Here is a 14,953-nt window from a genome sequence, read left to right on the forward strand (position 1 = left end):
TGTCACCTGGTTGTAAATTATTATCCTTTTAGCTTTTTCATTATGGTTAAAGCATTATATAGTATTAAAAAAATTATGTGTAAATGTAGATAATATCTATGATATTCATTTCAGTAAAACAAAGGAATATAAAAATGTTTTATAAAAAGGTATTAGGGTTGAGAACTACTGACTTGACTGCTTATGTATTCTTTAATTTACCTTATCCTGAAGTCCCTGAATATTGGGACATTTTATACTCTTACTTCCCCCAAAGAGGCTATCATAATGCCCTGGTCTAAGAATGAAGTGAAAATTATGGCTACGCTTTGGCTCAACTAAGACTGTCTCTTTATCACTGATATTCCAAGTTTTACTTCAAGGTATGTACATGGATCATTTGCTCCTTGAATCTATGGAGTCAAGTTTTCCAATTCTGGAAAATACCCAGCCATGACCTTTTCATAGCTTTATTTTTCAGACTCCTATTAAGACATATGTAAATCATCTTCTCATTCTATTCTCTCTTATCCCATTCTCCATGTCTCTGAACCTCCCTTCTGTATTTCAATCTTATTCTCTCTCTGCTGTATCCTGGTAGCTTGCTCAGACCAACTTTTCAAGTTTCTCACACTCTTTTCTGTTGTACCTAACCTGTCTAATCTGTCCAGTGAGTTTTCAATGTCATGACTATATTTTTAATTTCTAGATTTGTTTGGGTTTTTTAAACATTTACCTGTTGCTTTTTTGTAGTATCATATTCTTAGTTTTAAATCTTCATGTTTTAAATTATTTTAAATATTATTTTACAGTCTCTTTGAGAATGTCACTCGAAGTTCCTGAAAGTCTAAATCCTGCTGTTTGTTGTGTCTACTGACTCATTTGTAGACAGTTTCCTCCTATCATTTATAACCCTGGGCTTAAAGCTCTTGAGTCTTTACCTGTAGAAATCCTGTGTGACCAGGGTTGAGGGCATATGCTTCCAGAGTGGTTTTATATTTGCTTCATCTAGGTACCACAGAACTAAAGATTCTAGGGCCCTCTTGTTATGTTACTTTCTTAACATGGATGGTTCTTAGACTCCCCTGATCACATAAATTTCAATTCCATATCCATGTGAGCTGCCAGTCCCTAAAGAGATCTGAAGGGGAGCCAGCCCTCCATTTCCAAGGATCTCAGTGAGTGACAGGTGTATGTTTCCTTGACATCCTCCTGTGTTTGCTCTTTTGCTGAGAAAGCAGTCGTTTGAGAGTCCCGGCATTTTGTGTGATAATTCAATACAAGGCCTTGCTTCTTGCCCACAAGTGGCTGTTAAAGCTCAAGACTTACTACAGAGACAAGCAACGTCCCCTCAAGAAAGCCATCCTTGTTTTTCCCCTGTAATTTACAGTTCTCTCTTTGGTTTTTTGATCCCTAGGGATTTCTCTTGCTCTGTTGTAAGATCAGCTATGAATTAAATCAGCTACTAAAGAGAGGAACAGAAAAAAGCCCTGGGTTCTTGCCATATCATAAATTGGAAACCTAGAAATAACTAGCTTTTCTGACCTTAAAACATCTTCATCTGCAAAATGGGAATACCACCTAAAGATTCTTACTTACAAGATTACTAAGGCGCAAATGAGATAATGGATATAAAAACTCTGCAAACTACAAAAGCACCCTACAAATACAGGACGTTGTGATTACTTAACAGAAGTTTTTAAGACCTCCCTTGTGCTCAGTAAGACCTGGGAAACCGGAATTACTCTGTTCTAAAATTGTGTGTATGAGTGACATACCCATTTGAGGATCTGGTAAAAGTTAAGGATCTGCTTCCCAGAAATCCATACATATATGCCAAAATTTGCATATCACTACAGAGTATTCTTAGGCTCCCTGGAAACAGGTATGGTAGTAAATGGATCTTGCATTAAGAATCTCTCTTCTAGATAGAGGAAGGTAAGTTCAAGGGATAGCTCCAAAAACCAAGATGGAAAACACGCACATATATGTGACATTGATGGTCCCAGTGTTTAAACTTTAGAAATCTGTGAAAGTCCTCAAACAAAACAGCACAGGCATATACCAAATCTGTACTTACCTATCTGGATTTATTAGAGATCGTATAGTAATAGCAGCCTTTAAACGCTGCTTGACATCTAGGTAACTAGAAGGTTCATCAAACATGAAACTATGAAAAAAAAAGCAAACATAATAATTTGAAAGCAAGTATGATAAAATTCTATCTTGCATGTTATTTTAAAGCACTGAGATATAGTTTCTGATTTAACAACAACAAAAATCCCCTTATAATACTGAGGAGCCCACCCCATAACGGTAAAAATTTTTGTATTCTGTTCAGAAGTAGAAGGAAGAAAATAAATTACGAAAGGCAGGACTGCATATCAAGTCTGGGGAGAGACTCCTAGATTAGGCTAACTTACAAACTGTTATCTCCTCATGAAAAATATTCTGATATATTCCAAAGTAATTCAGAGGGCTCTCTTAATTGGCTAAAGTCAGTTGCACTAAAGCAAACAGAGTCTTTGGAAAGGAAGGGTCTGCCCAGAATTACAGAATACTTTATGGAGAAAAACTAGCCTGCATTGGATGCCAGAGTAGAAGTATGGAAAAAGACGACAGCAAAAACTATCTGGGAGAAGAGAGGCATTAAAAGGTAGAAAGGAAACTCGCCTTTTTCACTTCCTTCTTCTCTCTCACATGGCAAGCCACCCTGATTTAGGATAACCTAAAAAACCTGATTTTCCACTTGAGCTATGGAAAACCTTGCCGGCCTGGTAGGAGAGCTTCATCTTAAAAAAATGTCCTTCTTATGTATAAAGAGAGTTTACAAAATAAACAGCTGACTTCAGATTAAAGAGCTCCAGAACCCATAAGTTGTAAGGTATTTACCTAAATGAATTTTTTACCCCTGATGGAATAACAGGGAAATGGGCAATGGATGCACAAATTGCTTCCACATCTGACCTCAAAGTTAAAACATTAGATACTCTTCCTATTAATTTCTCTCAAACCACTGCTCTATTAGCAGCATTATAAACAAAAACTCTAAAGTAGGGATAAGATTTACAAAAAGTATAAAGTAACCTACATATCAGCTTTCTGTATACAAACGACAGCACAGGCAAATCTCTGCAACTCTCCTCCTGAAAGATCTTCAACATTGCGTTCTTTTAGATGGGTTAAATCTACAAAGAACATAGAGGCATTGTGTTCAATGTTATTTTATTTTACCTCTTCAAGGTAAAATGTATATTGCAAGTCATTCTCTGTTTGAATGTTTCTGTTGAAAATACGACAACTACTAGAGATTTTTCCATTTATTTCAGTAATCCATATAAAGATACCTATCTTTATGAGTTAAGTTCAGGGCCTATTAAAACACATACACAAAATAAACACTTACCAAGCTGCTGACATACAATTGCTTGTGTCTTTGTTTCATCTTTTCGGTCCAAAATACACCCCACTGTCCCCTGCCATAATATATCAGAAATAGTATTATTTTCCTTCAATACTAAAATTCCCTCACTATTAAAAAGAGTCACAAAATAAAACAAGTTTACTTTATCTTTTATATGTCCACCAAAATCTGTAATACCCACTAAATTTCTCCTAAAAAGCAACTGACCTTTGCAGCCTTGGGAATCTGGTCTACATACTGAGGTTTGATAATGGCTTTTAGGTCATCTTCAAGAATCTTGGTAAAGTAATTCTGCAATTCAGATCCACGGAAGTAAGTCAAAATTTCTTGCCAATCAGGTGGGTCCTAGAAATATATGTATAATTACCTGAATTTAATAATACAGTTGCAAAGAGGATGAATGTTATACAAAATAGACCACATATCCAAACAGAATACCTCTGCTTCTAAGATAATATTAGAGGTGGATTTAATTTCAAATCAAGAAAACACCAACTCATAACAGTTTATGAAAGCTCAGAATTATCAATTAAGCAGCATTAACAGATTTTACCTAAAAAGGAGTTTCATTTATAGTTTCTCAGCATTAATTCCACAAATAATCTTGAAAATAAGAACATTAAAAAATAAAATCACACATACTCTCTCCTTTATAGCCTCATAAAACTGAACCAAGATATTCATTTTTATAAGGTGGTAATACATACATCATATTTTCCAAGGTTTGGCTTTTGCTTTCCTGCTAAAATTTTTAAAGCAGTTGACTTTCCAATACCATTAGTTCCAACTAATCCCAAAACTTCACCTGGACGAGGAATGGGCAACCTGTCATAAGTGTACAAAAATAATAAGACAACTCAGACTTATGTAGAAAAAGTGACGTAATACCAGAATGATGTATTTTAATGCGCTTGCACTCCACACACATTCATTAATAAGACAAAAGAGATATATGCCAGATATTACTGGCTATTAGGAAAAAACAGCAGCCAAGATTAACTTAAACTGTTGTTAGGAATGCATCCATGACTAACATTACTCCAAATTTTATTTATTCAACTTTCACTCAAAGTCTATTCTAAAGTAACAATTTTTCTTTCCAGATAAGGCTCAGTTTTAATGTATAATAAAATGGTTTGGTAGAAAATTGCACAGCAGGTACAACCTCACACTGTCTTTCTTTTTTTTGGCCTGCCATTTACTTACAAGGAGAGAAGTGCCACATCAACCAGAAATATTCCACTCATTCTCCCTGCTGCAGTAGGCCCCTTAAAGCTGACAGGTTGAGAAATACCCTTTTATTAGTTAAATCTAGACTCCTAGATTCAAAATATTAGTGTTCAGCAGATTAAAAACCTCAAAGAATGCGTCATTAACAATATATGTCGAAGTCCAGAGTAATATTCTCTGTAGATTACGAGATTAATAGATAAATAAAATCAAGATGAGTTCCCTTAAAAGTATTCTGGGGATAAGGATATTATTAACAACAGTGATTCTCACCCCCAACTGTATATTAGAATCACTGGGAGCCTTTTCAACTTACTAAGTCCAGACTGTACATCCAGAGATAAGATGTAATTCAACTGGGCTGAAATTACCTGGGCATTAGTAGTTTTAAAAAGACCCTCAGGTAATTTTAATGTTAGCTAGAATGAACCACTGACATATACAGTATGATTCTGCATAATGTTATAATACTGTATTTTGCTTTAGTGGATGTAAAAGTTAATACCACTTTTTTTCCATTTTTGTTATTTCTCTGAAAATTCCAAATGGATTTACTCTTGACTGAAATAAAGAAGAATGTTGACTTGGAAATATACCTGTGAAGCTTGAATGCGTTGGCACAGTATCGATGTGTTGTTTCTTTTTCCAAGTTGCTTGGTAAATTGACAATTGATAAGGCACCAAAGGGGCACTTCTGTTATTTAAAGAATTAGTTTTCTGTTAATTCTTAGAAATATAGGCATGACTAAAATGAACAGATGAAGAAATTTTTATAATTTATCTTCCAAAAGTGGGAGTTTCACATAGACGTAAAGTATTGTTTCATTTCCTATCCTTTGCTTAAAAAAGTTAAGTTCCTTGAAGGCAAGAATCATATCTAATAATTCTGCATTCCCCCTAGTGACTGGTATAATCCTGGACATTTAATGTGTTTAATACTTACTGCAAAACCTTACAGAACTGGAAGCTTTTGTATGAGAAGGTTAAGAGCAAGATAAAACACGGTTATTAAGCATACAGTTCCATATTCAGTCAATGAGAAACGCCTTCCCCTTATCTTCTTCTCCCTGTCTCTGTATGCTTCCATTTCTACCTTGTAAAGTCCTTTAAGGTCATGGATTGTACCTTTCTTGGTCTACTTATGTCCCAACAACAGCTAGCATAGTATTTGCACAGAGCAAGGACTAACGTCTTTCCATTGTGATTTGTAACCATCCCATATGAAAAAGATACTTCATATTCCAATTGAGAAAATTCACATAAAAAACCTCATAGAAAAACTTATTCAAACAATAAGTGACAATCAATCAAATAAATGCCCAAGGAACAAGAATGGCAAGAAATGGAAGGTGATTTAAGAGTGGTAACGTGGCTAGAAAAATTTCTCAGCAGTACAGATGACTATAAAGGTACAACCAAAGAGTATAACCTCAGATTAGAAATCTGTTCAGCAGAACTGTTGAATGAGCTCAGGGGACTAATTCAAGTCTCTGTATATAAAGATTTCAGGGAATTCCCATTTCCTAAGCTACAAGAACATAGAGGCTTAAAGAACAACACTCTTTGTTTTCTAGCAAAATAATCACCAACCTCTAAAAAAAATTATTAATTCTTTACACGAGATTTTTTCTGCAAACGGAATTACCTCCATTTACAGAATCCTCTATTACTCCATCAATGTACATAAAATGCTTACAGGCTGCAAGTAATTTAAACTTCTCTTAATCTACAAAGAAAAAAATAGCCATATTGCTCATATATGTGGTGCATTACAAGTATCTTAGTGTTCAGGGGGTATACACTACCCGCCCCCCGCAAACAATTCATCACATCAGTTTCTTTTCAGCCACTGAACTGCATACCCCAAATTCTGGAATCTCATTTTTTTATAGAAGTGAGGAAAGAAAATAAAATCGAATATACTGTTCAAAATAAGATTTCCACCACCCAAAACACTGGCAGGCAAATAATAAAAGATTAGTAAGTATTTGCTGGAAGAAATATCTCCTGCTTATATTTTAATAACAAGAAAAAAACGCTTTCAGGTAACAAGCCTGGTACTTCTGGATACTTAACCGAGGATTCAGAAACCAATGTAAAATACACAAACCTTATTAGAAAAAATAACAGATGGTATCCATATTTTGGGAAATCTCCTTTCTAAAATATATTATCTGTAAATAAAAATAATTTAAGAACTTTATACACTGGCTCCTAAATATCTTTTATGAACTAAAGTTGGAAATCCATCATTCTTTAGTAAAATACCCTATTCAAACCATTCAGTATAACAAAAACTGAGGTATTTTGAAAAATTACACTATTGGGATAAATCCAACAATAGAAGAATGTATAACACAGCAAAAGCAGTACTTAAGGATTAGGTTAAATTAAAAAAATTTTTGGCTGTGTCCATTTTTATTTAAAAGTGTGAATTTAGGGGCTTCCCTGGTGGTGCAGTGGTTGAGAGTCCACCTGCCGATGCAGGGGACACAGGTTCATGCCCCGGTCCAGGAAGATCCCACATGCCGCAGAGCGGCTGGGCCCGTGAGCTATGGCCGCTGAGCCTGCACGTCCGGAGCCTGTGCTCCGCAACGGGAGAGGCCACAACAGTGAGAGGCCCGTGTACCCCCCCCCCAAAAAAAAAAAGTGTGAATTTTAAATTAAACACAGGGACTTCCCTGGTGGCGCAGTGGTTAAGACTCTGCGCTCCCAATGCAGGAGGCCCAGGTTCGTTCCCTGGCCAGGGAACCGGACCCCACGTGCATGCCACAACTAAGGAGCCCTTGAGCCACAACTAAGACCCGGCACAGCCAAATAAATAAATAAATAAATTTTAAAAATAAAATTAAACACAGACTTGAAAAAAATGTATGTAATATGACTCATATTTTTTATATTTCAAAAAAGTTCTGGTAAAGACTTGGAGAATGTCCTTCTCATAAAAGGGTGAAAAAAAATTAATTTTGGTTGGAAATGGCTTTACGAAGTTTGCGTAACTTTTATTATTATTTTTTAAGGATAACTGTTAAGTGGGGTGGTTAATTAATTGAAAAAGCAATAATAATATTGATATAAGAAAACTATTTTTCTGAATTTGTATTCTTTATTCAATGTTTTATATTTGGCTCTAAAAATAGTTATAATGTACTCAGAAGTTTTAGATTTCATTTTTAGGTTACAAATTTGATCCAATAAATAAAATATCACTTACTTTAATACAAATACCACAACCAATACAAAGAGTTTCAGAAATCCATGCTATTTTGCTCTGGGGGACAACCTCTATGCATAATTTTCCTGGCAAAGGAAAAGATAGAATTAAGTCATTTCTTCTGATGTTCTAATTTTCTGAACACTGTTATTTCGGCAATTCTGGTTCCAAATTTCCATACAGAATCAAGTTTTCAAAAAGAAAGGCCACAGAAAGAAATATAAATCAGTGCTTTGGATAGATTACTGAACTTAACTACTTATATGAATACTCTTGTCAGGCAAGGCAGAGATGACTCTAATATGCTTATTTGTTTAATCTACTACGGGAAGAAAATATGCTAATAAAAATACAGCAGATTCTAAAACAGCTTTACTTTTAAGCTGACTGACCTGAATATATAATCCATAAAATATGCCTTGAAAATGGTAATGTACACCAGATAAGGGAATGAAATACGTTAGCTAAATCAGGGAAGCTCCCCAAAGGTATGTGGACATCTAATACACAAACAAAATTAAACCTGGCATTAGGGATATTAATAATGGAATTTCTGAATAGCATGGTAGACTGTAACACATGACATCTAAATTTCCTTTTAAGATTTAGTAAGCTTATACCTCACTAGTATATTTAAAGTAAAAATTATTTAGTTTAGCCCTTAAAGACGACCAACAAGTCATCAATTCTGAATGGTCATAAATTTATTTACTCTTGAAAATATAGCAAAACCTCATGAATAGTCATTCATATTAAGCTTTTTTTTTTTTTTTTTTTAAGGAGAATACTATCAAATATCAATACAAACATCTTGGCAGTCCTTTCTTCATGACTTAAAGTAACCATAGGATTTTTAGGACAGTAAGAATCTCAGTAATTTGAACTCTGGTTTGATTTTGTATTCAATGAACTTAAACAGGATCATTTAGTCACAAAGCATTAAAAGAAATTTAGAACAAAATCTGGTCTTATTTTTACATTTTAAAGAAACTAACGGGGGAGAAAAGTATATACTAAAGCCTAGAGAACCATAAAGACAGTGTATTCCTTTTAAAACCTTCTCTTATCCTTAAATGATCCACAGAACAGCTTACCCATTCGAACCACAGGGCAACTCTTTTTGCACTCCTGCCGACACTTCTTAGGTTTACATTTGTCATGGTTGACAATAGCAATTCTTGTTAATTTATCCGCCATAATTCTAAGGAAGTAACAATATCCAGTTCCTCTATTAAAGAAAAATTAACAAAATTATGGCATAGTCAATGCAATTAGTTAAGAGAAATAAGTCAGAGGCATAAAAAGTTAGACGGGAGGAGATAAGTTATCACTATATTCAGATATTAATACCTGGAACTAGTTTAAAAAAAACTAGTAAAAGCAATAAAATAATTTGGTAAGGCTGGAAAAACAAAATTTTACATATAGTCCATTCATCAGAAGATTTATATAATGAAGGAAAAAATACCACTTTCAACAGTCAGAAAAAAGAAAAGATCTAGGGATCAACTTAACAAGATATATATACACATGTGCGGAAACTTTCAAAATACCACTGAAAGACACAAAAGACCTGAACAAGTAGAATGACATGCTGTCTCAGTTTTCACAATAAAGAATAGTCAATATCAGAGATTTCAACCTTCCCTGAATTTATATATTTAATCCAATCTCAAGGAGAAAAAAAAAAACTGAATCAGACAAATCAAATCTAAAGCTCTTATACAAAAAGAAAAGTATTAATAGCCAGGAAAATGGAAAAGAGCAAGGGGGAAGAGGGAACCTACACTTGACATATGAAAAAAATGATATAAGGCCTCAGAAATCGATGCTGATACCAGTGTATGAACACAGACCAATGAAACAGAATAGTAAGACTTGACATGAAAACATACATATGATAAAGGTGTTTACTTCCTCCCTCAAACTAAGCATCACTTCATGGCTTAGCCATCTGACTACAATGCACTACTGATGGAAATGGCAAATAATTATTAAGGGTGTAACCATCATGTTGGTCAACTGGAAAAAGTAAAAACTGCTTTACCTGGGAATTTACAATATGGCCATGATGAATTTTATGTTAACGGCACTGAAATGAAAAGGAGACCAAGTAACTATATGTATATACTCACTTTTGGAGCTTTTTAAAGTCTTGATATTTAACAGCACCATCAATTATGTAGTTGAGGTCAAAGTTAACTTAATCTTTTTTAATATTGGGCTTAGTGATTGACATTAATTTTCTTAGAATGTGATTAAAGTAAGTAATTCGAAAAAGTGCCTTACTACTCCGGTTTATTCCAATATGTAATGAAAGAACCTGAAGCCAAAAGATTATTGACCAACAAAGACATTCTGTTGGCTTTTTCTATCAATGACTGTGATCCTCTATCTAGATTTTTCTTGACAGACTGCTTCCTCTTATAGAACTCTCCAGTCCTTCTCATAACCCCTCAATATCATTAGGCTTGGAGGGGAATAAAAGATCTTGCTCCTCAGTACCGCTCCCAGACGATTCTCTCTCCTCACTAAAAACAGCCACTTTTGCCTCTTAGGTCATCCATCCGCTTTAGTCATTTACCGACCATCAGATCACTCTCTCCCATTCTTTGAAATTTCGGCCCTTAGCTAATGTTCACTCTAACAACTCTTGTCATAACTCTTGGTGATTTTAATATGTTCATAGATGATCCTTCTATTAACAGCCTGTCATCTCAGTTCATTAACCTCTCTCCTCTAGTGATCTTGTCTTTCACCCTACCATAGCCACTCATTCCTTTGGTCAAATCCTTCACCTTGTCATTACAAATAACTGCGTTTTTTCCATAACCTACCTTTCAAACACCCCATTCTCCAACCACCATCCCTATCTTTTCAGTTCACCTCTCTCATACACAACAATCCAACAACCCCTTGAACTCCCCCATTCCTCAGACCTAACATTATCTCTCAATTCTACCACATTTCCACTGTCCTTCAGCCTTTTGTATCTTTGTATCTCTGTACCCACCTAAAATTCCGTTGTCAATCACTTACACCCTCATCTATAATCCTGGTTAAGCACAACTCTTCACCTGCACACATGCAGCAGAAAATGGGAAGAGAAAAAACAAAACCATGCTGACTAGTATCATCTCAAGTGAAACTATGCCAACCAGCAACCATACTATATGTATTTCCATAGCTAAGTCCCTTTGCAAACTAAAAGATATCTGCTAAGGAGAATGTTCCAACAATTCTCTCTCATGTCTTTCACATCATCAACTATTCTTTCCACTGGCTTATTCCCATCAGCATTCAAACACTACATTATCTGACCCCATCTTCCTCCATTGCTTCATTTCTCCTTCCTTTTATAGCGAGACTACGTAAAAGAGTTGCCTATAGTCAGTGCTTCAAATTTCTTTCTAGGTATTTTCTCTGGAATCCATTCCAGCCTTTAGTGCCCCTCATTCTATCAAAACAACTTGTCAGGTTATCACTGTTTTTCACATGGCTAAAGCAAATGGTTGTCAATCTTTGCTTCAGGGTCTTGGCCTTTCTGCTCCCTCTGCCTATAATGCTATTTCCCCTAGTGAGTCACATGGCTCACTCCTTCAAGTCTTTAAAGTTTATTCTCAGTGAGCCTTCTCTAGCTATATTACCAAAAAATATAAAACTCTCTTGTTTTATTCTTCTCCTTAGCTCTTTCTACTATATGACATAGTATATATTTCATATATATGTGCATATATGGTATATGTACACGTTTACTGTGTGTATGTATATATATATATGCATTTATATATTCTCTCTCTACACACAGACAATATTTTTCCCTCTCCAAGCAGAAGGTACTCCATCATGAGTGCAGGAATTTTTGTCTGTCTGTTTATCCCAGTGGCTGGACCAGTGCCTACCACATAGTAGGAGCTCAAACATTTCCGCTGAATGAAATGAGAAAATGAATTTAGACATAGTAAATCATTTTCCTGTAGGTTATAACAACTTCAGGAGTCTTGCAAGTTACCAATATTTTACAGTGACAGTTATCCACTAAAGTATATTATTGGAAAAAAAAAATCACCCAAAAGGTGACTAAAATTTTATGTAATAAACAGTTACGCTGATAGGTTCACTTTACCCCTTTATAACCTTTAGAAATTGGTCCAGGCAGGCCTCCTAAAGATTAGAACAAGAAAAAAATAAATGACTTTTGAACTGCTACAAAAAAGCTATCATTCTGGAAGTGCCAACTCCCTAGAAACTGAAGACTCTTTAGTTAGCTATTAAAATAAAACTGGACACCATATTAATTATGGTGAATGAGCATGATGAATTCCCCTATGGGGGATAAATCTTCATTGATTTATCAATGAAACTGCTTACATTAAAGTTTATTTCTGCCAAACTACTAAAATGTTTCACCTACTATTTCAAACCATTTAAAAAACCAAATGACTATAAAAGGTGATTTTTATAAAATAAAAACCTACCAGAGATGGTTAATAAGCTGATTTATATAAAAAAGTGATAAATTATAATACATTTAAGAAAAATGAATACAGATTCTTTGTAGAACTGTTAATTAACAGTGTAAACACTATTATTAATTAAATTTCTACGTTAGTTTCAAGAATTGGCAAGAAAGAGTCCCTCCTTTTTTTTTCAATGAAGACATAGCACATGAAAGCTTGGAGGGGAAGCCTGTAGTAACTGACTCCTTGAAGGTATTTCAAATCTGAAAACTGTGCTCAAAATAGGTACTCAAGGGACTTCCCTGCTGGCGCAGTGGTTAAGAATTCCCCTGCCAATGCAGGGGACACAGGTTCGATCTCTGGTGCAGGAAGATCCCACATGCTGCGGAGCAACTAAGCCGGCGAGCCACAACTACTGAGCCTGCATGCTGCAACCACTCAAGCCCGCGTGCCTAGAGCCCGTGCTCCACAACAAGGGAAGCCACCACAATGAGAAGCCTGCGCACCGCAACAAAGAGTAGCCCCTGCTCGCCGCAACTAGAGAAAGCCCGCGTAGTAACGAAGACCCAACTCAGCCATAAATAAACAAACAGATATATAGATAGATATAAAAACTTATTTAAAAAATAGGTACTCAATGACCTTCACTGTCATTATTCCAGCTGAGAGGAAAAAAGGAAGTGAGATATGGAAACCATCTGCAGTCTAAGACCAAAATTATTTTAACACCCTGTTCAAACATTTGAAAGGTTGCTGTTAACGAATGATGCTTATGTCATGTGAGATATTCTAACCTATGCTATTGCAGGTCATTAATTTTATAAAACATATAAGTTGGGAGTGGTGCACAACTCTGACTTCAGAATCTTAAATTGAAGACAATTAAAAGGGACACTAAATTAATAACTGCTTTCTTCTTACCCCGCCCCAGCAATTATATTAAATATTCTTCCTAAAAAAAATTTTTATAGGGGTGAACAAGTCTTTTCACTAAAACAAAAACAACACTCTTTGGTTCAGATACAGGTAAGAGCCCTTGATTAACACTGACAAAGCATTATCGTCAAGCAAATGGTATAGAATGAATATTCTCAGTATCAGGGACAAAGGTACCGAGGACTGCAACACACATACCACTGTCATAAATGCCTAGTAAGCAGTCCTGTGCAAGAGAAGGCGAAAAACCCTCAAGCAAAACAAAACACACTGTTCTTAAGGCTACTTCTCACTCTTACGATTTTACCGTAAAAAATGAGAAAACGGGCTTGCGTAGTTTATGGGGTGTGGGAATCGGCTTTAGCCGTCGTTCCTGCAATGCACGAACCACTGAAGGGAAAATAAAGGGCCTTTCAATAAAGACCTGATCGCAACGAGTTTAAGATATGATAAAGGAGAAGACGGAGAAGTCACCAAGGGGGTAAGTGCTATAAAAGTGCACCCGAAATGTTAAAGGCGTTCACCTGGGAGATTATTTGAGCTAACCCTGGTTACAGCAGAGTACACGCTGCTGTGAGCACTGTGACGTCTGGCCATCATGTCTACAGACGGGGAGTGGACAAGCAGGATTCGACTTCATGGCGGCAAAGATAATTCACTCATTCCACAATCCCCAAACGGTGGAAGAAAAGGCTTCCAAAGGTGCCAGGGGAAGAGTGGGGGTAGTAGGGGACGCTCTGCGTTCTGAAGGCGGCTGTAAGGTTCAGCCCTAGGGCAGGAGCGGGGGAAAGGGGGGACTGGAGGCTGGACCGCTGAGGGGATGGCAGCTAAGGCCATCTTCGGGTCCCCTGGCGGGGGTGGCGGGCCGCAGTGGCAGAGTGCCGAGTCAGCTGGAGGGAAGCGCGAGGCGTCCCCAGCTCTCGGCGGCGCCCGCGCTCCGGCGGTTCCAGCTGTCTCGCTCAAGCCGGCTGCCACGCGCCGCTGCCGTCTCCACCGCCGCCACCTGAGGCCTAACCAAAGGCTCTGGGAGAACGTCCCTACGGTGTGTAGACCGTGGCAGACTACAGCTAAAGGCCAAACCCTTCCAGGCTATTCACGTACCTGGAGAAACAGATTCCCCTTGCGGAGGGGAACGCAGAGGCCAAATCAGTTCTTGCTTTCACTTCTCAGCCACACAACGTGTTCCTACGGCCACTGGCCAAAATGGCGGTGCCCAGCCGCCGCCTCACGCATGCCACAGGGAGGTAGTGCGCCTGCGCGACAGGGCGCGCTGCGCGGAGCCCTGGAGGGAGGTAGGGCGAGACGGCGGAGAGTGACGTCATTGTGCTGCGACCCCAATTGACGTTGTTGGGTAAGCGAGGCGGGCCTGGGAAGCTGAGTGGGAGTGGCGCGGAACTGCAGCGGTTCCTGAAAACCTGAGTGGCGGCAAGCCGGGTCTGCGAGCTGTAAGTGCGTGGGCTTTCCCCGAAGTGGAGAATGGTTCTAGCTTAAGCAGACGGGTTCTCTTCCCCAATGTCAATCTCCTATTTCGCTCCCGATTTCCTCAAAGCTGGTGGATCAGGAATGGATCCTTAGCCGCTGCCTATTCTCGCACTTCGGGCAGAGGTGTCAAGCAGAACCCACGGAGTCTGGTCCAGACACTGCTCGTGGTGGCGTTCTCTCCTTGGCCTCAGCTCCTGAACGGTGTGGCCACGAACCCGTTCTTCTCCG

General features: G+C 37.4%; 2 protein-coding genes across 4 annotated transcripts in view; one reads left to right on the plus strand and one right to left on the minus strand.

The window, feature by feature from the left end:
• Positions 1–14,447, minus strand: part of ABCE1 (ATP binding cassette subfamily E member 1) — a 37,651-nt gene extending 23,204 nt beyond the window's left edge. The window contains exons 1-9 of the mRNA XM_082838923.1: positions 14,345–14,447; positions 8,942–9,073; positions 7,848–7,933; positions 5,230–5,327; positions 4,111–4,228; positions 3,611–3,748; positions 3,386–3,455; positions 3,071–3,167; positions 2,060–2,149 (exon numbers count right to left, since the gene is read on the minus strand). Of these exons, the coding sequence (XP_082695049.1) occupies positions 2,060–2,149; positions 3,071–3,167; positions 3,386–3,455; positions 3,611–3,748; positions 4,111–4,228; positions 5,230–5,327; positions 7,848–7,933; positions 8,942–9,044 (800 nt within the window). The 5' untranslated portion in view covers positions 9,045–9,073; positions 14,345–14,447. The remainder of the gene's footprint in view (positions 1–2,059; positions 2,150–3,070; positions 3,168–3,385; positions 3,456–3,610; positions 3,749–4,110; positions 4,229–5,229; positions 5,328–7,847; positions 7,934–8,941; positions 9,074–14,344) is intronic.
• ANAPC10 (anaphase promoting complex subunit 10) overlaps positions 13,898–14,953 on the plus strand; it is a gene marked incomplete at its 3' end in the record, with an annotated part of 75,200 nt that continues 74,144 nt past the window's right edge. For 2 of the 3 annotated variants that reach the window (XM_082838926.1, XM_082838924.1), the window contains exon 1: positions 14,608–14,688. Of the gene's footprint in view, positions 13,946–14,607; positions 14,689–14,953 lie in introns of those variants that run through there. The other variant, XM_082838925.1, reaches the window with a different exon arrangement.

Source organism: Leucopleurus acutus (assembly GCF_964270905.1).
Source record: "Leucopleurus acutus genome assembly, chromosome: 4".
Taxonomy (NCBI): domain Eukaryota; kingdom Metazoa; phylum Chordata; class Mammalia; order Artiodactyla; family Delphinidae; genus Leucopleurus; species Leucopleurus acutus.